Below are 27,958 nucleotides of genomic sequence, written 5' to 3' on the forward strand. Positions count from 1 at the left end.
ACAATATAAGACAAGAAAAGTTTTTGAAACCACTAACAAGCACTGATCTGATCTGTTGACCTCAGAACTGGAGCAGGTTGGACTAGTAGACACTAGTGGCGCCAGTTCATGGATGCATTTCAAATCGAAAAGGGAGAAGAGGAGAGGACCAAGAATGGAGCCTTGGGGCACTCCACATTAAGTAGGAGTTGTGGAAGACTAACACCAAATAGCCACAAAAACATGCTCAAACGGCTTTAGAATCTGTAATACCCATCTCAACATCTGTGTACTAGTACGATATTTGTCCTCACTAGTACGATAATTCCACACACTTGTAAAATTACAAATGGTGCACTAGAACACATTTTTCCCCACTACACTTTTGGCTTACTAGTGCACATATTATCCTTACTAGTCAACTATTGTGCTGCACTAGTACCACTGCTAGGACTAGTAGTCAGCACAGGTCATGCACTAGTAGCCTCTTGAGCTGAACTAGTAGCACCAAAATGCATACTTGTAGTTTGCCTCACTAGAAGCATGCCAGATGACTTACTAGAATTTCAGAGTAAAAAAAAAAAAAGTAAAATATTCGTCTTTCTACTAGTGCGCTGAATTGTCGTAATGCTGATGAATAAGAGCATACTAGTGCACTTAAAATGGGTATCAAGGATATAGAATAAATGCTCCATCGGCTTTCCATAGCATCCTCTTTCGGCTTTGCAGTCCAGCTCCAGTCAATCAGCAGCGCATGATAAAATGTCCACAAAATAGGGGAGAGATAAAGATTTCAAAAAGGGGAAAAAAAAAAAAAAAAAAGAGGGGGCAAGTTATTTATGAGAGGAGGCTGAAGCAAGGGGACCAGCATAACAGGCGCCGGACGTGACAGCGGGCCGCTCATCACCATGGCGTTGCCGTGGGCGACTGCGGAAGACGACGTCATCGGGAGAACAGGGGTGGGGGGGGGCACACAAAGGAGGAATATGACATGAGGAGGGCGGAAAAAGAAATCTAGGGGGGGGTGGGGTCAGCGGGTTACCTCTCGGTAGGGAATTTCTGAGGAATCGAGTGTCACGGGGTTCATGGCTCGGGGGGGCCGCCGGTGTGAGGACCAAGCATGTTGACGGCCGGTGTGGCGATGTCTGCAAATGTTTGATGGCAGCGGCGCAACGACTGATTCAACCAAATGAGCCCCCTCCCCACCCCCGAGTCATAAATAAGGCCCGTCCAAGTCGGACAAGGGTGTAGCTCAGAGCTGTTTTCGCTTTGTTGGAGCGTCAGGAAAAAAAAAAAAAAAAAGAAGTCGACACTTGATTAATCCATAAAAAAAAGGGATTTAAACGGCCTCACTCGGAATAAAATAAATATTAAAGGTCAGCATTTAGGGTGAGCAAAATTTTTCCTGCTTGATCAGCACCGACTTGGTGCCTAAATTTTAATTTTTATTCCATTAGATTGTAGTAACGTATCCCCAACAGTCCACACACTTCATTTGAAAATGTATCTTGACGCTACACTACTTCCAGTACGTTAGATTTTTTTCGTCCAATCAGATTTTAGCGTCTCTGTGTTGCTATGGCAATCTAATCAGTCTCACAAGTGCTGGTCAGTGTCACTAAAAGTATTTTACCAATGGGACTTTTAACTAATAACTTGATGATGTCAGCATTTTCCATCTTCTGATTGGTTAGTCAGAGTAAAACTAGTAATATTCTAGCGTTTCAACTTGGGTGTGTAGACTTTTTTTTTTCAAGACACATCCGGTGTATGTGAATAAAGAGAGAGACGGATACCTCGGCAATCTTTTTTACAATAAAAAAAAAAGGACTAAAATTATATTTTAGAATAAAACAATGGAAAGCTAAATTATTCAACTCTTTTTTATTTATAGAGCATATAAAAACAACCACAGCTCCAAACCAAAGTAAAACATTAAGTAAAAATAAAAAAACAGACTTTTAAAACAAAAAACACTATAAAAGACAAAAACAAACCCGAGTTGAAAAGCCAAATAAAACAAAAAAAAGTGTTTTAAGATAAATACATGCAATACATTTCATGTGTATACTTTTATCTGAAAATGACCAGTCAGACGCAACCTTAAATGCCGTCCAATAGGTGAACAGTATCTAACTAATTAGCTAAAATTACAATGAGGTTGCCTATTTTGACGCATGAAAAAAAAGTAATTCATGAGATAATAAAAATTGAATTCCTTTAGGTACATGCCCAATATCGCAATATTGATATCGCGATATTCAACACCCATATTGCATGTCTTTGCAATATGTGCAACCCTAATTATATATATGTATATATATATATATATATATATATATATATAAAGATAAATGCACTAAGATTCCCCCAAAACCAAAAATATTCAAAAAATATTTTTCAAGTATTTAAAAAAAAAAAAAAATCCACAAATAGGTGTGAAAACAACATTTCAAATGAAAATAGAAAATAAAAAATCCCGGCCCGTTTGCTTATTCCTCAATGTCTCCCAGCGGCAAATTATTTTCAGAGCGTGTCGATAAATTGCCGCATTTTCTCCAGCGTTGTCAAGTGTTGCTTTACGGCCCCTTCGCTGCGGCCAATGTAAATGGAGCCGCGTCCCATCGGCCGCCTGTGTCCTTGTGCCCTCTTTTCCCTCCTAGCTTGCGTGATTTATTTGTCTCAGTTCCAATATTTGTCGGCACTGTGTTTTCCTCCCCTTGTCTAAATGTCACCCCTTCTTCCAAGACAATATAGGGGAGCGGGAGAGGGCATGTGTGGGACTGGTGGGACTTGGGGGCTTGAGGTGGGGGGGGGCACACCGAGGTGGGAAGATGGGGAACAAGTAGGGAAACTCGTAAAAAGAGCAACAAAGTTTGGGAAAATTAAACATTCGGTAAGTCGCGCTCTCACGTGCGCCTACTGTACGGTGCTGTGTCACTGTTTGGAAACACTCCCTTTACTCCAACAACGAGTCAGGAAACTTTATTTATAAAGAACCTAAATGGAGTTTTCAGCAAAATATGTCATTTAATCAAATATATATGTCAACTGAAAAATATTTCGGGAAAAAAAGTTTTCTACCAGAGTAAATATTTAGGATTATTTTGTCTTTTTTTCTTTTTTTTTTTAATAAAAACGTTTTTGAAATATACTGCTATTCTCATTAAGTTCTTCCAACCCAAATGTTTGTAAAATACAAAATAAAATATCTAATCATATTTTGAAAAAGTTCCCCAAAATAAATCTATAGAAAAATCTAAATTGTGTAATATTTGCATTTTTGCAATTTAAATGTTTTTAAAACAACACTGCACATAAAGAAAATTCAACATATATTTTTTTTATATATATAAAATCAACAAATTTTAAACATTTAGCATGCATTAAATAATAGAAAAACAACTTTTTGCACCAAGTGAATTTTTATTGATTTTTTTTAACAATTACAAAACACCTTTTAATTTTTTTTTTTAAACCAGAGAATCAAGTACACTTTTTCATGTTATTTTTCGCACCGATTTCCAATTATCAGTCATTTTTTTTTCCTTGAGCACAACAGGTTTTAATATTATTATTTTCCCAATAATATATTTAGCAATATTTCTGAATGAAGGGTTTCTTTTATTAAACACATTAGAGATAAATTAATCATGAATAAATTAATAAATATCTCACAAATGTGACAACAAAAATACATCCAGGGACAAAAAAAAGCCACGTGAGCTTGACATTTGCTGTTGAGCAGCTTTTTAAGTGCCACGTTTTTATAAATTAATAGCTGGCTTTTAAATGCATGCACAGGTAAACCAATCAAGAGCTTTTAGACACTCTTGCCGTGTGCGTAGAAGTGTACGTGACCAAAAGCCAAGATCCCCTACCCCGCCTCCCCGCATCCATCCATCCCGTCCCCAGTGTGGATCACGCCCGTCCATCCTCGCTCCCACCCTCACTCGGGCCACCTCTTTATAACCCATCAGCGCTTGGTTGTGGCCGCTTCCAACCTGCAATTTGTTGCGCACGCACAATGGAACCTGCTCATGACGCAGCGCTCCAAACTGATTCTTGATCGATGCTTCCGCAAGGGTGAAAGTTCATTTCTTTTCAACGGAGGAGCCATCGTTTTGTTCGGCTCGAGTCGACACGTGGACTTGTTTTGTGGGAAGTCTGAAGAACCCGCATGCAGTTTGTGGGGGTAAAGGTCCACACGAGCATGCTTAGAAGTGGAACGTGACGGAAGAAATATTCATTTAGAACAACTTGGATTAAATTTCGGTTTGATCTGCAAATATTAAACTGGATACCGCAGCGCTGCAGGCTGGTAAGATCAAATATGACTTTGGCTTTGTTTTGAAAGTTTACAGCAGACAAGTCATCAGAAAAAGATTTTATTTTCTTTTTTTTTCTTTAAATAGCAGAAAAATTCGATCAAACGGCTTTAAATAAATAAATAAATAGCCGAACAACAGTGGTAAGGCCTTTTAAGATTTAATATTATTTAAAATATTTTTTAATGTTGGGTTTCAATATAAAATTCCTGAAAAAATATTTTTTTCTTTTTTTAATTTTTAAAAAAAATAAAATGTGTTCATTTTTATAAAATTTTTCCCCTACAAATATTACGCTAAAAATTATGAACAATAATTTTATTACATATCAGTATAAAATTTATCAAAAATATTTGACTAAATGTGTACTTTTTTTAAGAATTAAATCTGACATAACTACAGAAAAACAGCACCATAAATTTTCAATTTTTATTAAAATTTTCCATTGGTAAATTTTGTATTTTTTATCATTACATTTTTTCAACTAGATGTTAATCTGATATCGCTGTTCCGATTAAGCGCAGGATGTTACAAGTGTTCAGTCTTTCTATTGGCATCGATTCACAGCACCTCCACTAAAATCACTGTCTCCAAAATCAAAATACAGCACCTTTTCTTGCACTTTATTGGATTTAGTTTTGTTTGTTTCCTTGCATGAACAAACGACATAAACTTTCTGGTTGAGATACTCAACACGAATGGCCGAACAACCTCCTGAATTCTATTTTTTGCAATTAGATTGGAGCGTTTGGCAATGTCATGCATTTTTCGCAACGTTTGACCATCATATATATAAAAAAAATAATAAATAAATAAATAAAAATTTTTTTTTTAAAATTGCACCTTCTGCCATCTAATGCAATCGTTGGCTCATTGCCAAAGCAAAGGTCCATGCATCCACTTTATTTTTTTTTTTTAACAGCTATGAGGGGCTCAACCCCGGGTTCAGGAGCAGGAACCTAGAGCAGACGGACGGACGCGCTGTCCAAAGACCCCGCCTGACCTGACGCACGCAGACGGAACGACGGCCGAACACTCTGATGCCAAGCGTCTCCACTGTCAATCTCACGGCACCACTCCTCCTCCTGTTGCTATGGGCGACTCAGGCCGCCATGGCAACCAACTGGCTGTAAGTCGGACGCGCGCGGGAAGGCGGGAGGGAGGTGAAAAGAGGGGAGTTTTGTTTGTCATGCTATAACGTTTCAAAGATAGTGACATGTCTCCCCATCCCTTTTCAGCGGCCCGCCGCTTTTTTTCTTTGTCTCCCCGTCGGTGACCTTTCCCTTTTCTTTCTCTTTGCCGTCACTGGGGCTTCTTCGTCTTCTTTGCCCCGCTTGTCCCCTCGTTTCCGTCTAACACCCACCACCCCCCCCCCAAAAGTCGGGCGACTTGTTACCTCGTCGTTCTTTATGCACCCACCATGAGTTCCTGAATTATGCCCCCCTTGGGCCCCCCTGTGCGTCACTTAACTACAAAGGTGGCAAAAATACTGAAGAAGAAGGAAAGAAAAACAAAGTACTGATTGGAATCACGGAAATGTTGGAAACTACCGTAGCTGGTTGTTCTTTCTTGGGGCGTGGCTCAAATGGCAGCCAGTGACGCACTCGGGCAGTCTTAGCTTGGCCATTCGGTCCGCTAACCTAATGCTAACGCTAAATAGATGCTATTTAGCCCTGGAAACGCTTACAGTACTGTCACATATTCTTTATCCTCTGCGAAGAACGACAAAGATTAGTGCCGCACTGATGAGCTGAGAGGAACGGAGACGTCAATTAACAGGATAGCCGTCTGTCGTGCGTCCAGATGACCAAGGCACGCTCACAAATTAAAATTCAACTGATGCAGTATGACAAAACTGCAAAATTATTTTTATTATTGTATGTTTTTATGAAGTAAAATATTGTGGCACCGCCCTCCTGTGTGTCCTCAGCTCCCTGGCGAGGCTGCCTCGCTCCAGGCCCGTGTCCGGTGCTGCCCCGTGTGCGCGACTGAGGGGGCTAACCCCGGGGCAGGTGGGGGTGTGCAGGGCACGGGGGGAGGTCATGGAGTCGGTACGCAAGGCTGCCGAGATGGTCATAGAGGAGGTAGGACGCCATTTTGTTACATTTACTTCCCTCGTGAGGGTGACGGGTGAACCGGAGATTATCCGAGCTGGAACTGGGGGACACCCCGAAGTGGTCGCCAGCCAATAGCGGGGGGGCACATATGGACACACAAGCACCGACACTTATGGACAATTTAGATTCCAAATTTTAGAGTCTTCAATGAACCTAAAATACAAGAACAGCACTGTGAGACATGCTGCTCGTTCTTCTTCCGAGCTGCCGTTTATTTACTGCAGCAGCTCAGCAATAAATCTTCGCATTGTTTTTTTTATGGAATTCATTTTAAAAGCATAGAATTTGTTTTATTTGACAGTCAGATCGCTGTGATTTGTGAAGTGAACGAAGCTCAGGCAACAGTGAAAAGTGTTGCTCGTATTTTAAGTCCATAAAATATGAAGGGCGCTTGTCGCCGTCATAAAATGCAAGCAACTTCAAAAATTTGATGATGGCCATTAGAGGCGCAGAATTTTACTAGAGTGCCCTCACACAAAGGTAATTTGGACAGTTTTGATTTAGATAGCTTGAGAGCGTGGAGTGGAGTGGGAACCAGATAGACCAGGTGTGGGCAAACTACGGCCCGGGGGCCACATGCGGCCCGTTAAATATTTTAATCCGGCCCGCCAAACTTGAAAAAAAATTAAATGAATAAACCTTGTTAATGTTTTATTTTCTAAATACTATAGTTTTTCAAAGACATATATTTTAATGCTTTTGTGCACTTTCATTTAATTTTTTTTTTTTTTCTCCGATGAGGTGAGGTTACAAAAACACTCCATCCATCTGCTCCTGGTCCGGCCCCTCTGTCCAATTTTAGAACCCATTGTGGCCCGCCAATCAAAAAGTTTGCCCACCCCGGGGTTAGAGGCTCTCGAGGACCGGACTTGGGCACCCTGATTTAGTCTCATCAATGGAGCTAACATACAGTACGTGTTTTTGTAATGTGGGAGGAAGGCTCAGTACCTGGGAATTCGGAATCTCAGCCGATTAACAGATTCTCTTAATGGTGTTGGATCTCATTGGACTGTTCACGAGTACGTAATGAACTGAAATGTAACCCAATCCAGTGTCAGCACCAATTCCGGAACCGCCGCTGGAACTGTTCCACCACCCCCAGAGGGATCAATGTTTTTGGCCGAGTCATGAACCAAGGTGTGCCCACAGATAACCACCTCGAAATCACTCATTTCCTCCACGTGTTTTTACTTGCTGGTTTTTCTGGGTGTTTTTTTTTTTTTTTTAACAGGCACTCGCGAGGCAGCCTTCGTGCACGCTCTGTCCTCGGCGGCCGTGGCGGTGGCCGTGACCCGGGCGTGTACGCGTGGGGAGCTGGAGAGGTGTGGCTGTGACAGGAAGGTCAGAGGGGTGAGCCCCGAGGGTGAGCATGGATTCTGTTACGTGGGAAATTGCGACACGGGGGTAAAAGCGCAGTGACTCACGTCAAAGGACGTGTGAGCAGAGTACCGCCCACTCGAAGGTGTCACCGTGCTGCGGCTAGGTTGCCGCTTTGAGAAGGAAAACGACATTGGTTCAGTGTCATTGATAACCAGTCACAGGGCACCTGTGAAAGGCTTTGCTGATGACTCACTCTTTTGATATCTATCCAAGGAAGACCCTCCAACGTTTTTGGATTGGGCCTTTGTTGCCAACCAGGTCAGCCTCAGGTCCTCAAGGGTCAGTATGTTGGATGTTTTATGTCTCGGTATTCCAACATATCTGATTCAAATGAGCAAGATCGTTATCAAGGTTCTGAAGAGCTTGCTTATAAGCTGATCATTTCAATCAGGTGAGTAGAGACATAAAACAGATACCGGCCCTCAGGGACCAGATTTGACTTCGTGTTCTACAGGTAACCCGCTCAAGACTTTGCCCCCGAGCAAGAGGTCTGCCTTAACACGTTTGTCTGTCCCCGAGAGTCAACAACAAACACATTCTCTGTTTGCTTTCCTGTGGATTCGAGAAGTCTTCACTCCTTGGTCCAAACAAAATCAATTCCCAGTCTTGCAAGTCTCACTGTCCAGACTGTGAAGTGAACTACGGTACTCAATATTCGGAAATTGATGCGTATCAGGAGCCATCAGTCCAGTGGTACTGTGTGCTTATTTACACTTAAGGACAATTTAAAGGAAGGTGCCCAAGTCCAATACTAGAGAGCCCCAATCCAGCCTGCTTTGCCGATGATCCTAATTATTTGAATCAGTTGTGTTGGAGGAGAGAGACATCTAAAACAGGCTGGATAGGGGCTCTCTAGGACCGGACTTGGGCATCCCTGATTTAGAGTCTTCAAAAAAAACTAACAAATGTTTTGGGGATGTTGGAGGAACCTGGAGTACTAGATAACTTGAAAACTCCATTCGGTAAGGATGGAGCAGATTCGAACCCCAAACTCAAGAACTATAAGGCATCTTATGTTAACCGTTATATTACGTTACGTTTCAATATGGTTTCTGCCCACCACACAGGTTTCCAGTGGTCGGGTTGCAGTGACAACCTGTCTTACGGTGTCGCCTTCTCCCAAACGTTTGTGGATGAACCGGAACGAGCCCGGGGGCTGTCTGCAGGCCGACCACTGATGAACCTTCACAACAACGAGGCTGGTCGAAAGGTTGCTTCTCATGTTTTATTCAACCCCAACTGGGGGAGATTCGGCGTTCATTTCCAACGTCTTCTGTCGTCAGGCCATCCTTCACAATATGCAAGTGGAGTGCAAGTGTCACGGTGTATCTGGGTCCTGCGAGCTCAGGACCTGTTGGAAAGTCATGCCGCCATTCCGGCGCGTTGGTATAGTGCTTAAGGAGCGATTCGACGGAGCCACAGAGGTACCGAGAGGTTAAGGAAAATTCTTTGTTGATTTCACATGAAACGACCCCGATTACCCCGGTAGGTTCGCCTGACTCGCATTGGATCCAGGACTGCTCTGCTCCCTCGCGACCCCCAGGTGAAACCCCCCGCTGCCAGAGACCTGGTGTACCTCGCACCATCCCCAGACTTCTGTCACCTGGACCCTGACAACGGCATCCCCGGGACTGCGGGCAGGAGATGCAATGGTGAGTTCCTGGTGCGTGATAGAGAGTTCACTCACGGGTTAAGGTTCTATAACCACGACGTGACGGGAGAACCCTATCAAAGAAAAAAAAAATCCAGATTATCTTCCAACCAAAATCTGAGTTCTGGCTCCTTTTTGTCCATTGCACCCCCTTTGACTAGGAACCTCACGGTTAGCACCGGACGGCTGCGAGCTGGTATGCTGCGGGCCGGGCTACAGAGCGGGCAGGGCCGAGGTTGTCCAGCGGTGCTCCTGCAAGTTCTCCTGGTGCTGCTCGGTCCGTTGCCAGCAGTGCAAGAACACGGTCACCATTCACACCTGCAGAGTTTAAAGTCGCTACGGTCCCCACAACCCCTGACCCCTCCCCCAATCCTCCTCTCTATTAAAATAACCTTAACACCTTAGAAGAGAGACCCCCCCCAAACAAACACCAGATCGACGATCCTGAACCACGGGACAAGGCTAGGACTACTTTACCACTGATGACACGTTTATCTCTTAATCGTCGTAATATCGTAATCATCATTTTTACAACGAAGCAGTGAGACTCTTCGGAATTCTAGCATACAAATGGGCCCACAAGCCTAATGAAAGCCCAGACAGGGTTCCATTGTTACTTTTGACACGTACATAACACTGAAACCGACAAGCACAGATGTGCATGTGCACTAGTACACTCATCACTTTCTATGGAAAATGGTGTGAGCATTGATTCAATAGCCTGGATGTTCATGTTGAGGCCCATGTATGCTACTAGGATGGCATCTATACTAAGACAGCACACTAGAGTTGCATCCATGTGCTAGTACGCTCTTTGTCTCACTAGCTCGAGAACTACTACTATTGAGGACGAAGAGCGTATTAAAACATGACACACTTAAGATGGGTATCTAGGATATATACTGTATTTCCTGGACTATAAGCCGCTATTTTTTTCCAAGATTTCGAACCATAAGGCTAATCGGTGCGGCTTTTCTGTGGATTTTTCTTTCACCGGTAGGGGCGCTCTATAGTTCAGAAAAATGCGCTAAATAAATCGCGATTTTTTCTCTCTTGGGTTTTCTTTCTCTCTGCGGCTTATAGCCTGGTGCGGCTTGTGTATCTTTATTTTTTTCTCTCTCTCTTTTCAAATGGTTGCTGCGGCTTATTTGCGGGTGCGCCATAGGGTCGCACAGCGTCCCAACCTAACTTAATTGAAATTGTGCTTGTACATGGGCCTAAACTGGCTATCAAGGATATGGAATGAATGCTCCGTTTTCCATAAGTCACCTAAACATATCAGCTCATCATCTCCTACTGAACCGACAACGCTCTCAAAGCTGACTGTAAGCGGCACTAACGGAAACGTTACAGCACTAGTGTTATTTCCTAGCTGCATTCACCGTGTTTACGTCCTCTCCATCGCCGTTTATTTATTGCACACCAGAGACGTTGCTGTACTTCAGATTCCAGCAGACACATCGAACGCAGAGAATAACTTCTACTGACATCCGTCTTTGTGTTTCGCTCCCTCGCCTCAACATCGGTCCAGCTTGTACGCGCACTCGCAGTGCTTTTTAGCTTTGCTCGTGTCGTCTTAATAAAATGCAGTAGTTTTTGTCCCACTAGAATGTGAAGTGCTTCTTTTTGTCTGGTCGTGTTTTAAGACGTTGTGCACGTCTTTGAAATTTTGAGTCAGCGACTGAATTAACACTGGCCCGATTAGATTTGCTATTTAAATAGTCGACATCACGCTGTTCACATTTTGACATCAAGGCGATTCAACCATTTAATTTCATTGTTTAGAGACTCAACCGCGTTCAACCAATTCTATATATATATATATATATATATTTTTTTTTTTTTTTCTTCTATGTTTTTAAAAATTGTTTAGAATGTGTCGTTTAGCAGGGTACATGCATATCAATACCAGCGAATTTAATCAGAATATATGGGCAACATAAAACAGCGATAATAAAATTTAACATTACCCACATACAAAAAAAAAAAAGGCAAAAATGATTTTTAAAATTGGCAGCTTTTTCTCTGTTGTGGAGTTTAACAAATGCAAAGTATCAACAACCAGTCGCTCCTCCATTTGTCTCCGGAAACGGTGAGTAATTGGCCATAGTTACATTTCACATCACAATTGCAAAGTTCGTGGTGGCATTTATCAAACTCAAAAGAATTTGAGAGTGTTGATATTAAACCAAATGCAAGTGTGTACTCCATTTAAGTCAATTTCCAAGTAAAACAGGTGAGAAAAGAAAAGGTGCTTGTGTCCATGTCAGTTAAACCATTTTATTACAAATATTATGCGATTACAAACTCCCACCAATTCACTAACAAAGGTTAACATCTTAATCGTTCAAGATTAAGATCTCTGCAAAATATTACAGCTTAATTTTCATTGTTTTGCATTAACAATCACCCTGTTGGTAGTCTAGTGATGTAACACACACAAAAAAAAAAATAAAATAAAACCTCAAGTTTCAAAATGGAAAAAAAAAAAAATACTGCTAAGAAGAAAGTCCCAAAATAAAGTCACATAAAATCAATGCAATATACACAAAGAAAGAATAGAATAGAAATTCTTTAAGTCACCCGCAGAAGGGAAAAAAAAAAAAAAAAAAAGTGAACATGACCTCCCCACTAATCACAGAGTGTTTGGAAGGAAGTAGCGCTTAACGGAGCACTGCATTTGTTTGGAGTGTACTCAATCTCATGTGCTTCCATCATTCAAATCAGTCAGAAAAGATATGACAGTACCACGCATCATTAAGTTGCCCCCTTGTATAATAACTAAAGCTGACTAAAAATTAAAATTTGTTTTTTTTTTTGTCTTTTTTTACTCCATCACACTGGGTGAAAAGCCCCAGCAGGCCACGTGAAGTCAAAAGCAAATGATATCATAATAAAAATCTCTTTAAAGGGAGGTGGAGGGTTCCTGCCCCATTTTGTGGAGAACACTACTCAGTCGAAAAGCTTTCAGCGATGAGAAGGAAATGGTTGGTACTACCCGCGTTTACTGTACTGCACACTGACCTTTCACTCCCTTTGCTTCTCACAGCTCTTTTTTATTTTTGAAGGCACACGGACCACAATCCCCATTTTAAGTCTCTTGGTTACCTTCCCCGTTGTCTCAATTGGCCACTCAACACATTGACGTTTGGATTTCGCCCACTACCCACCCACCCAAGATGTTTTCGTGTATACCGTTTGGTCTCGGACTGCTGCTGGTCTATAGCAGGACGCACTTCCTCTTGGATTTGGTCTCGGGGGGCTCCAAGGCAGCCAGGATGGCCTCGTCAAACACATTCTTGAGGCCTCGCTGGTGGGCAAAAACAAAAGCAAGCAGGCGTCGTCACATGCGGATGCTGTGTCAAAAACGGAATGCAACTATGCAATTTGTTTCAGGGGTGGACCAATAAATACATATTTTCTGGGCACGTCAGAAATGTCCATCATAAAGGGTAAGTCAACTCAAAACATTTTCTTTACAATAATATGTTCGATGCGGCCCAATTAGTCAGAACATGGCATTCTGATTAATAAAAAGTTTCTGGAATATAAATTAAGCACCAAAGTCCACCATATTTATCCATCTCAGAGGGCGGCCATTTTGCTAATAATAATAATGACATCACACTTGCTCAGGGTTCAGGGAGCGACCAATCATGGTACAGTTTGGGAACATCACATGACCAAACTCAGAAACCAGCTGAGGCCTTCTTGTATGGATTCTTTTCTTTTTACTTTGATTTTTGGCCATCACAAGCAAAGATACAAAGCATGATGATAACCAAGGAGGAAATAAAACGTGCTGAGACATAGGAAATCATCAGACAATGAGCAATAATTTTAATTAAATATCAATTACACAATTAAATTTAGCCAAAGCAGGGGTTGCTTGTTTTCCTACAGTCCCAACTTGAGTTTTCAAAGTACGAATATTAAAGTTATGTCACTGGCACAGGAATCCACAATCAGTTACTGTCTCCCATTTGACTGCTTGTATTAGGGCCCACAAGCATTTTTTCATAAGATTATTTACTATGATTACAACTTGCATTTTCGTACATGAGTGACACTTGCCCATTCTGACTTTGGTACAAATTCTGGTTACAACGCCGCCATAGAAACCGAACTCCATCATAAACCGAGGACACCCAATGTACTTATTAAACCCTACCCGAGCCTTCCAGTCCACCGGTACCTAATAAGCGTCACTTGTGCCAGTCACTAAGCTAACATCTTTCTTTCCTTTAAAAGTTTAGATCCGCTGAGTTTCTTATTCATGTTTCGGTGAGTAAGTAACGCGTCATACCTGTGTGAGAGCAGAGCACTCGACGTATTTGACCGCCCTGAGCTCCCGACCCAGCTTCTCGGCACTCTCGGGGTACAGGGGGCGCTGTTTGTTCTTGGCCAGCTTCTCAATGGTGTTGCTGTCCTCGCGCAGGTCGACCTGAGTGCCCACGAGCAGGAAAGGCGTGCGTGGGCAGTGGTGGGAAATCTCAGGAACCCACTGGGGAAAAAAAAAAAGCATATGAAATTTGATGCGCAGGTTTTTTTGTTGTGTACCTGTCAGCTGTAAAGTTGAATCCTAATTAAGAGCAAAACTGACCTTCTCCTTAACATTTTCAAACGATGATGGGGAGACGACAGAGAAGCACACAAGGAACACGTCTGTCTGTGGGTAACTGAGAGGACGCAGCCTGTCGTAGTCCTCCTGACCTGAGAATGCAGGAAAAACAAGGATGGTTTTGTAATGCGCTCCGAGAGTGCCACAAGCAAATGACAATTTCATTTAAAATTCCTTACCTGCAGTGTCAAAAAGGCCTAGTGTGTAAGGCTCGCCCCCGATCATCACTGTCACTGCATAGTTGTCAAAAACCTAAGAAAAAAAAAAAAACATTGTTCATTTCCTCTCAAACAAATAAAGCACAAATTTTTATTTTCTAGATAAAATAATCTTACCGTAGGCACATATTCTGAGGGGAATTTGTTGGTCGTGTAGGAGATGAGTAAGCAGGTCTTTCCTACCGCACCATCCCCGACAACTACACATTTTATAGTCTGCATCTATTGAGGCAATCACAAAAGTAATAAACGTCAAAGTGCAAACCTTTATTTTCTCATGACGTGAACACGGGTGAGTGCTGTTCTGTAGTTTTTTTTAAATGTAACAACTAGAATGCCAAAAATTGTGAGAGGAAGCTTTTCTAGTTTTAAGTCTTTTTTGGGGAAGTGTGCACTACAAACATAGAAAAATAAACCAACTGTTGATTTGCATCTTACGATCATAATGCCACCAGATAAGCTTTGAAATGAAAACGCACATAAAGGAGTTTTAAAATGTGGGCAACACAGGAAGGAAGAGTGGGTAAGACTTGCTGTCCTGTTGCATGATGCTTTAAGTCCATATACAAGAATGCTACTCTGTAATATCAGAAACGGTATACTTGCCTCAACATTATGGTACAAAGGTTTGTAATTGTGGTTTCTAAACAGTGGCGTACATTTGCGTCACACACAGATCAGTTTCAAATGGCTGAGAACTTCATCAAACTCAAATTTATAATGCTGGCCACAATTGGGGGGTTGAAACGGCTTCGATTCGGTTGAAAGGCTTTCTTTGAAATTTTGCTAAATTGTCATTGTTAACAGTTAAGACTTCAAAGTGGTAAGTCAGTAACACATACCCGGTACATAAAATGTCTTTTGTATTAATTTGTGCTTCATTGGCATTTATTTTAGCACAGCCCAAACCAATAAAATGGCATATTGTTTATAATACACTAAATACAGATTAATCTATTGCTAGTCTTAAAAAATGAAAAGACGACCATGAAATAATAAATTGCACATTAGGTTGCAATGGCAATATTGATTGGGGGAAAAAATGTTTTTTTTTCTAAATCATTCAGCCCTAGTTAGCAAACATAAAACTGTACACCACAGTAAAAAGCATGAAACCAATAATATAGTGACCACTACCTGTTTAAAAAGGGACAATTATTCATACATAGTATAATCCGAAGTGTAATTCACCTGCAAATCGCTGCAGAACTTCAAATTTTAGAACGCATTTTTTTCTTGCCTTAAGAGGATTTTTTCTTGGAACTGAGGGAGGACGTGTTAATACATGCACAAGCCCAAAAGACAGGGGGGGAGAAGAAAAAAAACATTAACGACCGCGGATCACTTCCGCACGAGCCACAAAACAACGGCTAACAAAAGGCAACGTAAAAAAAAAAAAAAAAAAAATCAGCCCGAATTGTTAATTCCGCATAAAAGCCCTCTTATATAAACGGTATAATCTTCAAAGCAGTGAGAGTAAAAGGCCTCAAAGACACAGTGGACACTACAAAACATAAAAGTATTATGTATAGTGAGTCGCCTTTGTTGTATCAAGAGGTCGCCACACGCCACTTTTAACGAAAATAGTCATTTTTAAAGATGATAAATGTGCCAAATGTGACAAGTGCATAAAGCAGATTGATGCTAGCACCAGCATTACACACACACACGCATGCACGGCTCGGAGGCAACGACGAGGCGGTTCAATTTACTCACTTTTGGACTCGATGTGAGCCCCGAATGATCTAAATGTTCTCGCAAGTGAGTCCACTCGCAGGAAGAAGACAAATATCGCCGCTCAAAAGTAGCTTTTTTTAACTACTCACCGTTTTTTCCTTCCGACAGGTTAGGCGTTGGTTACATCCGGGTTTGAGGGTCGAAAGACTTTGTGCGCAGGCGCACAAGAGACGTGCCGCAATCTCGTCCGGAGATGAAACAAGCGCCACGCAGAGGAAGCGGTCACACCAGAGACTATAAAAAATAAAATAGAAAACGTGGCAAACATGATCTTATTAGTTCTTTTATTTGATGATTGTGACTTTTTATTATCATTTCTGTAGTTATAATAGTTTGATATTAACATGTGACTTGTTAACACAGTCCATATATGGATTCACAGTGTTGTGTTTTCTTTAACACTTTTGTTTTGATAAATCTACATCCGGAAGTATCGATAGTCCACACAAGCGCCCTGTAAGCTAATTTGCCTTCTCTTTGTCAAAATCTCACTTCCGTTTCTCATGTTTTGTCCGGGCTTCTGGAATCTGCCATCTCGGCTTTACAGCGAATTAGTTTTCCGCTTTGCTTCATCTAAAGTATTCCGGACAACAGAGTTGCCCCCATTTTGATTTGGGAGGGTGGGCTCGAGGACATCGTGTTGTCGTTCGTGGAAAACAACATCTATTTACCTCGCTAGCTAGCTAGCTGGCTAACAGCAGCCAGCTGAGTTGCATCACCAGCCGTCGAGCATGTTTCGATTCCTGAATGACGTCGATGACGACCCCTACATGCTGTGAGTCAACACCCCAACATTGCAGCTTCAACTGCATTTAAAACTTCGCTTTGGAGCCCATTGCGTGCGTTTCTCTGTATACTCGGTGGCAGGTTACTCGTCCCTTGGCCTAGTGTGTTGCACTCGACCTGTGTTACTAAGAGCCTTGGCGACATCACTTTTCAGTTCCCATGACTTGAAATTGCAGGTATAATGCGATACTAAAGCCTGTTGCAATTATCTCCCAGGGAGCGTAAGTGATTGATGGTGATGTGAACGCTGTGATTCACAGGTTTATGCATGACAGCGTTGGCACGTCATGCTAAATATAAATTTGTGCCAACAATGTGAACTTGAAATGACAATTGACTGCAGCAATAAATAAGGCAAATCAGTGATGACTATCAGAGCCAGTAGTTATTATTTAGATTCAATTACAATTGTTTCTTTTAATGCTAAGAATGGCTATAAAATAAAATGCAAGAGCCATAATGGAATGTCAATTTGTTCATTATTTTTTGGTCAATCTTAACAGGTAGAGAGAGATACCGTTTCCGTCCTGAGGCTAATTAAATGGTTTGAGTTTGTTTGGGTTTCGTCTTTATTTGCACAGGTTGCAGGGCTGCAACTAATTATTATGTCGATGAATCGGATAAAGACAAAACATTATTTTTTCCCCCATGCCTTCATTGAAAAAACTGATGCAAATTAATTAGGATTCATTTGCTGGTTTGGTCCATAACATGTCAGAAAATAATCAAAAATGTTGATCTTTATTTTCCAAAGTGAAAGCAACTTTTGTTTTGATTCAACACAAAAATAATCAGCTCCACTTTCATGGAGGAATACAGAAACCGGATAGCATTTCATGTGAAAATTTCAAATGAAGAAAAAAAGGTATCCATTACATTTATGAATTACCTAAAAAATAACTATCAATGAATTTATCCCCTGGAAATTAGTTGGTAACATACTGGCATATAAAGAGTCAGAATGGTATTTTTTTTAACAGAAGTCTGGAAATTGGGGTCTGGAAAAAAATGTCTAAAATTTTGAAATCTCAAATGATTGACATTACAAGTGATATTAAGTGGCTCAACCCAGTAAATCCCACTTTAAACACATTTCACAGTCTTCCACACTTATTGCAGTCCGTCCAAAAGTAATACCTGTGTTTCATCGGAAAAGTTCTTTCCGCATGTGAAACGAAACCTAAACTGCCATTTGTCATCCATCAGAACATGCTGACATTCTGTAGCTTGAGCATCACTTTTTGTGTTGCATTTCACCCAATCACTTGACACCATGAAAATGAAAGGTTAGTGATACCTCCATGTCGCTCTTTTTGCCTCGCAGGGATCCTTTCGCCGCTCACAGGCAGCAGATGAGGAGCATGTTTGGCCCGTTCGGCATGGACCCTTTTGCACTCACACCACAGATTCAAGCGCCGCGTGCGCCGCGGCGACAGGTAACAGAACAAAAAAAGTCTGGGATGTGTTTTTATTTGAAGTTATTCCGCTTACATTTGCTCTGCAACATTTTCCAGGCTGGTGCATTAACCCCGTTTGGCATGATGGGAATGGTGAGTATCTCGAATATCTGACTTTTGATGACTTTTGCACGTGCCTGGCTAAGATTATTCACACTGTTTGCAGGGTGGAGGGTTCATGGACATGTTTGGGATGATGGGAGAAATGATGGAAAACATGGTGAGTAATTCATTGGACCACAAGAAAGATACTCTGGGCGCTGGGATTATAGATGTCACAAGATCACAGCGTGAATTACGTCACTTAGTACAAACTGAGTTTGAAAGTAAAAAAAAATCAAGTCACTTGACTCACGCGACCAAAAAAAAAAAAAAAGTGATTGGAACACCTCCACGCTCAAAATGTCCTCCGTACATACCCTTGTAAATAGCGTCCCCCTGTTGGTAATATTTTGCAACATTCTCTTCCAGGAGAGGGTTTCTGGATCGCCGAACTGTCAGACCTTCTCCTCTTCAACAGTGATCTCTTACTCCTCCATGGACGCCGGGGCTCCTACGGTGTACCAGCAAACCCATCAAACAAGACATGGCCCAGGAGGGGTGAGAACATGCGATTAAATGCTCACTAAAAACCTTATTATAGTACCCACCTTACAACAATGCGAGCTTTGGTGTTCGATTAATGGAGCGTCAAACCGGTGTCATCGCGGGTTAAATCAGAGTTGTACCACATGGTATCGAAAAATTGTAGCAGCTACCGTGGCCCACATTAAATGACGTGGCGTGCCGGATATGGCCCGCGGGCCTTGAGTTTGACACGTATACATCAACGCTTCAGCCGGTTCTTTAAACGGCCACGCGGTTGGTTTGCAGATCCGCGAGACTCGTCAGTCCATGCGAGACAGCGAGAGCGGCCTGGAGCGCCTGGCCATCGGCCACCACATTGGCGAACGCGCGCACATCATGGAGCGCTCGCGGAACCGGCGCACTGGAGACCGCGAGGACCGGCAGGACTTCATCAACTTGGACGAGAGTGAGTCGGGGCTTTGTTGAGTATACTGTGGTAGCCTGGAACAGATTAATGGCATTTCAATTCACTTTATGCATTTGACATACAAATAAATTGAACTTGTAAGTCGAGGTAGCATTGTATTTCTGTTATTTGAGAACTTACAATGCTTCAACACCGATGTGGTTTAACAACCGACCCTTCCTTAATGTCAGCCGAGGCCGAGGCGTTCGACGTGGAGTGGAGGACTCAGGCGGGGCGATACGCTCCCCCCAGCACCCGAGGGCTGGACTACGGTCGAGACCGACGGGCGGGGGGCCAGCAACTGGCTCTCACTGCGCCACCCAGTTCCACAACCCCGCCAGGGCACCGGCACGACTCCCCCCGACACCACCCGCCCCAGTCCCGCCCGCGTTACGACTGGTGAGAGGTACGGGCTGCATATTCTCAGAAATGACCTTCTCTTCTCCATTGTTTTTGTTGGTTCTTTGAAAACTGAAAATCAGGTGTGGGAAAATGTTTGTGTTATTATCATTAACTCATTAGAAACCAGCAGAGTTAAAAAAAAAAAAAAAAAATGGATCTTTGATGTGTTTATCCGTCAATGGGAGTCAATGAGTTAACTCATTCACTACCAGCCAAGTTTAAAAAAAAAAAAAAAGAAAGGCTCTTGGACGTCTTTAGCCGTCAATGGTAGTGAACGAGTTAATAGTCGAGCTGTGCCCTGCGATTGACTAGTAACTCGTGCATTCTCTATCCCGCCTCCCACCCAAAGTCAACAACTTGAGATAGGATCACTCACAAGGAAGTACGCTCTAGAAAATGGATGAATGGATAACCTGTCATAACGTGACACTCCTCTCCTCACAGGAGTCCCACCTTGTAAACGTGAGCCGACCGGGGGGGGGGGTGCGGAATCTCTCCACGGATGCTGTGAACCAAGTTGAGGATCCTTCCAACTTCCTTGTTGATGTTTGAGTCAACCGGACTGTCTATACATAAACACGTTACATCTCCCAAACCAACAAACCATCATCCCCCCCCACACCCCGCTTCCCTCCTTCCCGTCCACACACAGTTGATAGTCTTAGAATGAATCCTCCGCACAGTCACACACTTGTATAAAACACTCTCGCTTCCTCCTCAAGATTTGATGTGTGTGTTTTTGCCCACTAAAAGTGCTCCAAGTATAAAGTGGATCTGCTGTACAGGTTGTTTTATGTTTGTGGAGACACAAATGTGTCTGTGAAATGAATTGTATACTGTTGACTAATTAAACTAGCTAGATGAAGTTAATTAAACATTGCTAGATAACGACCGGCTGTTCTGTTTCATGAGTTGTTTATGATCAACGTGGTGATTGTGTTGAAGACTCATTTGTAGAAGGTGAAAATCAAAGCAAAGAATACAGAAAAACTAAAAAAAAAAAAAAAAGGGCCACGTTGACATTCTTCGCCTTTTCATTTATTCAAAGCATCACACTAAAACAAATCCATGAATTATGGTAAATGGTATGCTCAGCAATGAACATATATTTTTTTAATATCTATTTTTGAAAAGGTATTTCACAAAGCTAAAAGTTTGTGATCCGTGCCATTTGTGGCTGTACCTTAATTGTTGGTCATCACGCCCAAAAGTTTCAGAAAAAAAAAATATTTCTTTAGGTTAATGCAATTATGTCTTAAGCATGATGTGCAATCTTGATGCAGCAAGAATGTGGCAAAACAAACCCATGCATGTTGTGAGGAAAATGAGATGAATTAGTGGAATATGCGTTTTTAGCATTGAATTTGCTAACACATGAAATATAGCCACATAGCATTTATGCTAACAGCACATTACAGTGATTCACCCGCCCCCAAAAAAATGTAATTTTAAAAATATAAAAATAGCTTATTTTTCATTCATGTAACAGGACTGGTTGAAATCAAATACATGGAAAAATAAATGAGGCACCTTACTTTTGGTCTTTCCATTGCCTGCAGACTAGCTGAATGATGCAACTTCCTGTGGACAAGGTGACCATGTAAAATATTCAAAATTTTTCGAATCAGAATACCCTTTATTAATGTGTTATAACACGGCTATTACTATGCAATTGCATCAATGCACATGACACTTTTCTTAGTAAGATATGTAATTCTCAGTTAGGTTTATCATGCATTTAGACTGTATATTCTACTTCCGGGAGACACAAATGGCCCTCAAGGATTTTATCTAGTTCAGGAAGATGGATAATTTTCTGAAATTCACCATTTTTAGTTGATGAAAAACATGAATATTATGTACCCTGGATGTGGAGGGCACCGTCGTTTGGACACCTCTGGGGAATGTGACATACAGATGGCACTTATAAAATAAAAAAATAAATAAATAAAACTCCAAAAGGAGCCCTCTCTTTCTCGTTCTGCGCTACCGATGACATCCACAACTATTTTTAAAAGGCAACGTCACCTGTCTACCTGTCTCCTCGTCCTCCTTTCATCACCCCCGTTCTAAGACCACAGTCGACTTTGAGGTTTCTAGTTTTGAGGAATTTACACAGACGTAACATGCTCGCTTTGTCTTTTATCTACAGCTCATCCTCGAATGCGCGATGTTGTAATAAAGGCCGCACACGCGCCAAAAAAACAAGTCAGGCTTCATCAAACACCCCCTGCTATTCCACTCCATCCCCACCTTTGATCCGCCATTCCTGCTCGTGCACACTCTCGTGACTCATCAGACCCTGCCCCCCTCCTCTTGCCAGTGTGTGCGTAGTACTCACCCTCCTCCTCCTTCTCCTCATCTCCCATTTCCCTCCTTCCTCTCATTGCCGCACATTCTCTCGCTTCCTCCGCCGGGCATCAAACAGGCTGCAGGTAAGAATTTCTCCATTCGCTCACTCAGTTCGAGTCAAGCCTCCATCTTCTCTCCGCGCCTGCGATGGTGACGACTCGGCGATGGCGAGCGGATTGCCACTTGAGAATGCAGCATTTGCTTTTATGTCAGCCGTCTTCTCCTGCAGGAATTAGATGTGTGTTATTGCCAAGATAGAAATCGGGCATCTAAAGAGGCATTGTTTTCGCACAAATACTGTGCCAGATAAAATCAAAGGGATTGAGTGGGATTTATTTTGATTTTCACAGGATGTCCATAGTGAATATTGTTGCCAGGGAGATCCTGGACTCCAGGGGAAATCCAACAGTGGAAGTTGATCTTCATACCAATAAAGGTCACCAGAAATATTTTTGCATGTCCAAGGTTGAATTCCTTCACACAATTAGGTCCACAATTCTATATCAGACGAGTACCTACAAATCAAGGTGTTGAGCAAATAATAAAAAAAACTCTTACATCAAACCCCCAAATCACATACTGCTAATTTTCTTTGAAATCTATTCTGATTGCGCAACAAAGGTAAAAACTGACATTGGCCAAATATTTCTTGTTCTAACTGTAAATGCACCCGTTGGGTCCCCAATGCAGGTTTGTTCCGAGCTGCTGTGCCGAGCGGCGCCTCCACCGGCATCTACGAGGCTCTGGAACTCCGAGATGGAGACAAGACTCGCTACAAGGGCAAAGGTAGAGCCGAAGATACTGCATTAATTACTGATTAATCGCAGTTAATTACGAAAATATTATGCGATTAATTAGTTAAAAACTTTAATCGCTTGACAGCTCTAATATATATATATATATATATATATATATATATATATATATATATATATATATATACACACACACATGTATTTATTGATTATGTTTTGTGTGCTTGTATTTTAGGTGTAACCAAAGCAGTTGGTCACATAAATGACACTCTAGGACCTGCCCTCATCCAATCAGTGAGTCGGACTGTAGTAGTCGGACAAAGAGTAGTTGACTCGGTTTGTCTCCACTTATGTGATGACAGGAAGTCTCTCCTGGTGTGTGTTTCAGGGCATCAGTGTGCTGGAGCAAGAGAAACTAGACAACCTGATGATTGAAATGGACGGCACCGAAAACAAATGTAGGCCTTTTTCTTCTCGTTAGTCCAACGTTTGATTGAACAGCCAATGCAGCCATCGCTTGTGTGCAGCTAAATTTGGAGCCAACGCTATTCTCGGTGTGTCACTGGCCGTATGCAAAGCGGGAGCGGCGGAGAAGGACGTCCCGCTGTACCGTCACATCGCCGATCTGGCGGGAAACCAAGACCTGGTTCTCCCAGTTCCTGTGAGTCTAATTCATTGGAGTTCCTGCTTCCAGCTAACAAAATCCCTCCAGCCATTTGAATTGAACTTCACTTTTAAAATCCTCATCTCACGTCCTTCACTTTCAGGCTTTTAATGTGATCAATGGAGGCTCTCACGCCGGTAATAGGCTGGCTATGCAGGAGTTCATGGTACTCCCCGTAGGGGCGGAGTCATTCCGTGAGGCCCTGCGCGTGGGGGCGGAGCTCTACCAGACCCTGAGGGGCGTGATCAAGGAGAAGTACGGTCAGGATGCTACCAACGTGGGCGACGAGGGGGGGTTCGCGCCCAACATTCAGGAGAACAGTGAAGGTGAGACACTTGTACTACACATGATTTCATATTTAATAAATACAATTTAAAATATGCATTTAAACTAATTTTTAGAATGCTGTCATAAAATGTTATGTCATCAACATGTTATTAATAAAAAAAGACATAAATTCTAATTTTATCTTAAAACCTCACTGCTGTTACTTGTTCCTCAAATGAGGAGTTTCATTGCAATAAAACATTGACATAAAACAAAATAAATTGCCTGAGATGGGCCACTAAACATTATGAATCCTTAATATTTTTTTTTATCCGATTTAGGGTAAAAAAAAAAAAAACATTTGGAGGAATGGCCCTTAATAAAACTAAAATACAGTAAAACTACTCACCATTTAAACAGCAAGTCATTTTGTCCCAAGTTTTCTTTAACCGAGGCATCCAAATCATACCACTTTTGGGGAGTTGTCTTTGGAGGTATCACTGTAATAAAAAAAAAGTCAAATTAGAATAATAAAAAGAACAAAAAAAACATCGGACTGATACAAGCTAAAGTGGGATATGGATCGAGCCCCGCCATGAAGAGCAAAAATCCGTCAGTAATTGGTACCGCCCCCCCCAAAAGGTTTATAATTGCCTACAAATGCCACAAAAGGACGGCAAAGCAGTCACTGAAGCTCCTCAAGTCACTTCTACGTAGTTCTTAGCCACCAAGATGGCGCCGAAGCAATACTTTTACATTTGACGCGGCAGAAAAACAGAACAAAAACAAAACACGCTTACTGATTACAACATGCCGTGTGACCTGACTTCCCTGCAGCTTTGGAGCTGATTAAGACCGCCATCGAGAAGGCAGGCTTCACTGACAAAGTGGTGATCGGGATGGACGTGGCCGCCTCCGAGTTCTTCATGGAGGGCAAGTACGACCTGGACTTCAAGTCCCCGCCCAACGCCGCTCGCAACATCAGCAGCGAGGAGCTGGCCGGCATCTACCAAGGCTTCATCAACAACTACCCAGGTCTGTGACCGTCTGCGTGGCGTTAGGATTATCTTCATCCTCATGCCATGGTCTCATTTCCTCTTGACACCTTGGAGACACACACACACGCACACAAAGGAGAGAACAAGTCAGCTTGTTGCCTTCTCAACCAGCCACAATTAGACCTGTTAACGAGCATTTAATTACATGCTACGGCGCTCATTTGGCAGGCGAGGATGTGGCTCTTTGCCCTCGTAATAGCGCGTGCAACTGCATCGCACGGCGGTGTAAATGACTTGTCGACGACTTAGCCTCAAGGCGCGCAATGTGCTGCTTCGCCCGCAGTTGTTTCCATTGAAGACCCCTTCGACCAGGATGATTGGCCAGCTTGGACTCAGTTCACAGCCTCGGTGGGCATTCAGGTAAAAAGGACAATGTTTTATATCAGATTTTTACGCATTTAATCGTACATTCCTTTTCAAATGTTTTCAGCTCGATTGACATGAAATGGCATTTTTTAGCTAGCAAACACATGCCATCATTAGAAGTGCCTTCAATGAACCCCCGAATAAAGTTCAGCTGTTCAGGATGGCTTTTCTTGACATTATTTTCCTCACTTTACATTGCTTTGGTTACTTCATTCGAAATACTTTCTCAGTTACTTACTACTTAGTTGTAATTACTTGGTTACGACCTAGTAACATAGCAGTACTCAGAATGACGCACTTGACTCCATTGAAAGTGCCTCTGAGTAACCCCAAATGAAGTGCAGCTGTTTAGAAGTCAAATTCTTCTGATATTTTTGTGCTTCCTTTACTCTGCTTTAGTTACTTTGTTACATAGTTATGCGGATAGTAACTTAATTAGTTGCTTTGTCACAGCTACTTAACAACCTGGGGATGTGTTCGGGATTAATTAATCACGCTGAAACACATGTTCAATGAGAGTTACTCACATTTTCAGTCACTTATTTAGTTACAGTTACTTCATTTCAACCTGGGGTTGTAGCTGTACTCAGATTGAACCAATCAAATTCAAACTCATGTTGAATGAAACGGTTAATTTTATTCTTACGCTACACATTTAAAATCTTTCTGATTACCCCAACATGAAGTACATCTTTTTTATGAACATTTTCCTTCCACTTTCCTTTTGTATTTCCTTAAAATTGCTTTAGTTACTTTTTTACTCAGTTACTTAGTTACAGTTATTTGATCACAGTTACCTGGCAACAATCCAGATTTTGGCTGCGCTCAGGATTTACCATCACGTTCAAATTTATGTTAAATTGGAGCCACCATTTAAAGAGCCTCAGATTAACTCCAAATAAAGTTTTGATGTTCTAGTAGGCTCTCCCAGACATTTTTGTTTTTGCATTGTAGCATAACCCTGAAGGATTTGTGCTAACACCGAGTGCGATTTGGCTCTATTCATAATAAACTCCTTCTCATCATTTTGCCAAACATAACTACGGCTAAACCTTTTTCCTTTCGAAGATAATGCTTCCATCTGTAAATAGATAAATTGACAGACCTTTAAATGTTCTGTGCAGGTGGTTGGCGATGATCTGACCGTCACCAACCCACGTCGGATCCAACGTGCTGTGGAGGACAAGGCCTGCAACTGCCTGCTGCTGAAAGTCAACCAGATCGGCTCCATCACGGAGGCTATTAAGGCGTGAGTTGATTCTTTGCTTGGCATGAACGCACACAAACCCGCAGGCGGCTTTTGTTTCAAACAGTAAATCATCCTGTTCTCTTTCAGCTGTAAACTGGCTCAGGAGAACGGCTGGGGGGTGATGGTGAGCCACCGCTCGGGCGAGACCGAGGACACCTTCATCGCCGACTTGGTGGTGGGTCTCTGCACTGGACAGGTGAGAACCACTCGTGACGTCACAGATTATCAAGTACAGTCGTGCCTTGAGATAGAAGTGATCCGACTTGCAACTTTGGCGAGATACATGTAATGTTACTGTGGCTTTCTGAGCATTCACGACCATCTTCCTTTTATCTGTACTATACTGCCAATACCAACAGGAGCACCACAAAGTTAACGGTATTGAAGCAAAAATGTGGCAACATTCTATAAATTGATGTCATTACTATACACTACAAACACAATACAGAACTTTTTATTTTTTTATTTTTTTGGGGGATTTTTGGTGCTGATACCGATTATTGGAATTTACATGTATTTTAATGGGGAAAGATGATTTGAGACACCGAAGTCAAGTCAAGTGTATTTACACATCCATCCATTATCTGAGCCGCTTCTCCTCAGGTGGGTGTGCTGGAGCCTATCCCAGCTATCTTCGGGCTGTAGGCGGGGTACACCCTGGACTGGTTGCCAGCCAATAGCAGGGCACACAAAGACGAACAATCATCCGCACTCACAAACACACCTAGGGACAATTCGGAGTGTTCAATCAACCTATCATGCATGTCTTTGGAATGTGGGAGGAAACCGGAATACCCGGAGAAAACCCACGTAGGCACAGATGGGGGAGACCGTGCTAACCACATCGTGTCAACCGCTGTGCCACCTGCATTTATACAGAAAAGCTCCTAATCATAAAAAAGTCTCAAATGACTTCTTCACAAGCCAACAGTTGATCTACACTCTTCACCATCATAAAACTCTACTTGAGTGTAATTAATAAAAAAAAATTTCTTCTTAGATAAAAACCGGAGCCCCATGTCGCTCTGAACGTTTGGCCAAATACAATCAGCTCATGAGGTGCGTATCCACACAGTTCATGTCTTTTATATACAAACATTCTAATCATTGCATTAGTCATTTACTCTTACTGCCTTTTTCCCTTCCCGCCATCAACTTTAGGATCGAGGAAGAGTTGGGTGAGCAGGCTCGCTTTGCCGGACACAACTTTCGCAATCCCAGTGCACTCTGAGCATCCGGCGGTGATCATTGTGCCACATGCACAAGAAACTCTACGTTGCGCTATGTGATATTGATCCCGGGCTTTGTTATTATGTGGCTAAGTTTACTGACTGATGCGAGCGTCTCCCTGCACTGAGCTCCCATCACTAAATTATGTCATCTGTGGATGATTTTTGTCCTTTATTGTGCTTTTGTCGTCTTCCCTGACTTTCCTACTGTGAATACGAAGCAGCTTTAAATGAAGTGATGTGCGTGACTAAGTGTGGCAAATAAAAAGATGGGGACATGGTGACTCTATATTCATATCTCTTTAGTTT

General features: G+C 42.2%; 4 protein-coding genes and 1 long non-coding RNA gene across 5 annotated transcripts; 3 read left to right on the top strand and 2 right to left on the bottom strand.

Moving 5' to 3' along the window:
- Positions 1-5,321: 5,321 nt before the first annotated feature.
- On the top strand, positions 5,322-9,786 carry wnt4b (wingless-type MMTV integration site family, member 4b). The gene is made up of 8 exons (XM_088306360.1): positions 5,322-5,436; positions 6,238-6,391; positions 7,477-7,561; positions 7,656-7,787; positions 8,872-9,014; positions 9,088-9,228; positions 9,294-9,456; positions 9,617-9,786. The coding sequence occupies exons 1-8, from the start codon at positions 5,348-5,350 to the stop codon at positions 9,784-9,786; spliced, it is 1,077 nt and encodes a 358-aa protein (XP_088162486.1). The 5' UTR covers positions 5,322-5,347.
- A 1,935-nt stretch (positions 9,787-11,721) lies between these two features.
- On the bottom strand, positions 11,722-16,226 carry cdc42l (cell division cycle 42, like). Its single transcript, XM_088306094.1, has 6 exons — positions 16,121-16,226; positions 14,412-14,516; positions 14,256-14,328; positions 14,059-14,168; positions 13,762-13,959; positions 11,722-12,765 (listed from the first exon to the last, which is right to left on the bottom strand). Exons 2-6 carry the CDS (start codon positions 14,514-14,516, stop codon positions 12,676-12,678), a joined length of 576 nt encoding a protein of 191 aa, XP_088162220.1. The 5' UTR covers positions 16,121-16,226; the 3' UTR covers positions 11,722-12,675.
- Positions 16,227-16,473: 247 nt separating this feature from the next.
- On the top strand, positions 16,474-20,600 carry mlf2 (myeloid leukemia factor 2). The gene is made up of 8 exons (XM_088306080.1): positions 16,474-16,806; positions 18,142-18,253; positions 18,332-18,367; positions 18,441-18,494; positions 18,746-18,874; positions 19,148-19,307; positions 19,499-19,713; positions 20,154-20,600. The coding sequence occupies exons 1-7, from the start codon at positions 16,763-16,765 to the stop codon at positions 19,708-19,710; spliced, it is 747 nt and encodes a 248-aa protein (XP_088162206.1). The 5' UTR covers positions 16,474-16,762; the 3' UTR covers positions 19,711-19,713; positions 20,154-20,600.
- LOC148328779 (uncharacterized) lies at positions 18,272-24,298 on the bottom strand. Its single transcript, XR_015845559.1, has 3 exons — positions 24,157-24,298; positions 22,051-22,284; positions 18,272-21,290 (listed from the first exon to the last, which is right to left on the bottom strand). It is a non-coding gene; the product is annotated as an uncharacterized LOC148328779 (long non-coding RNA).
- On the top strand, positions 21,978-27,938 carry LOC148328780 (gamma-enolase). Its single transcript, XM_088306078.1, has 13 exons — positions 21,978-22,144; positions 22,412-22,497; positions 22,752-22,847; positions 23,052-23,110; positions 23,205-23,274; positions 23,344-23,477; positions 23,584-23,806; positions 24,585-24,782; positions 25,089-25,165; positions 26,296-26,420; positions 26,508-26,616; positions 27,421-27,479; positions 27,582-27,938. Exons 2-13 carry the CDS (start codon positions 22,413-22,415, stop codon positions 27,649-27,651), a joined length of 1,305 nt encoding a protein of 434 aa, XP_088162204.1. The 5' UTR covers positions 21,978-22,144; position 22,412; the 3' UTR covers positions 27,652-27,938.
- Positions 27,939-27,958: the final 20 nt, after the last annotated feature.

Source organism: Idiotropiscis lumnitzeri, chromosome 10 (assembly GCF_059441095.1).
Source record: "Idiotropiscis lumnitzeri isolate Australia: NSW breed Sydney's pygmy pipehorse chromosome 10, RoL_Ilum_1.0, whole genome shotgun sequence".
Lineage (NCBI taxonomy): Eukaryota > Metazoa > Chordata > Actinopteri > Syngnathiformes > Syngnathidae > Idiotropiscis > Idiotropiscis lumnitzeri.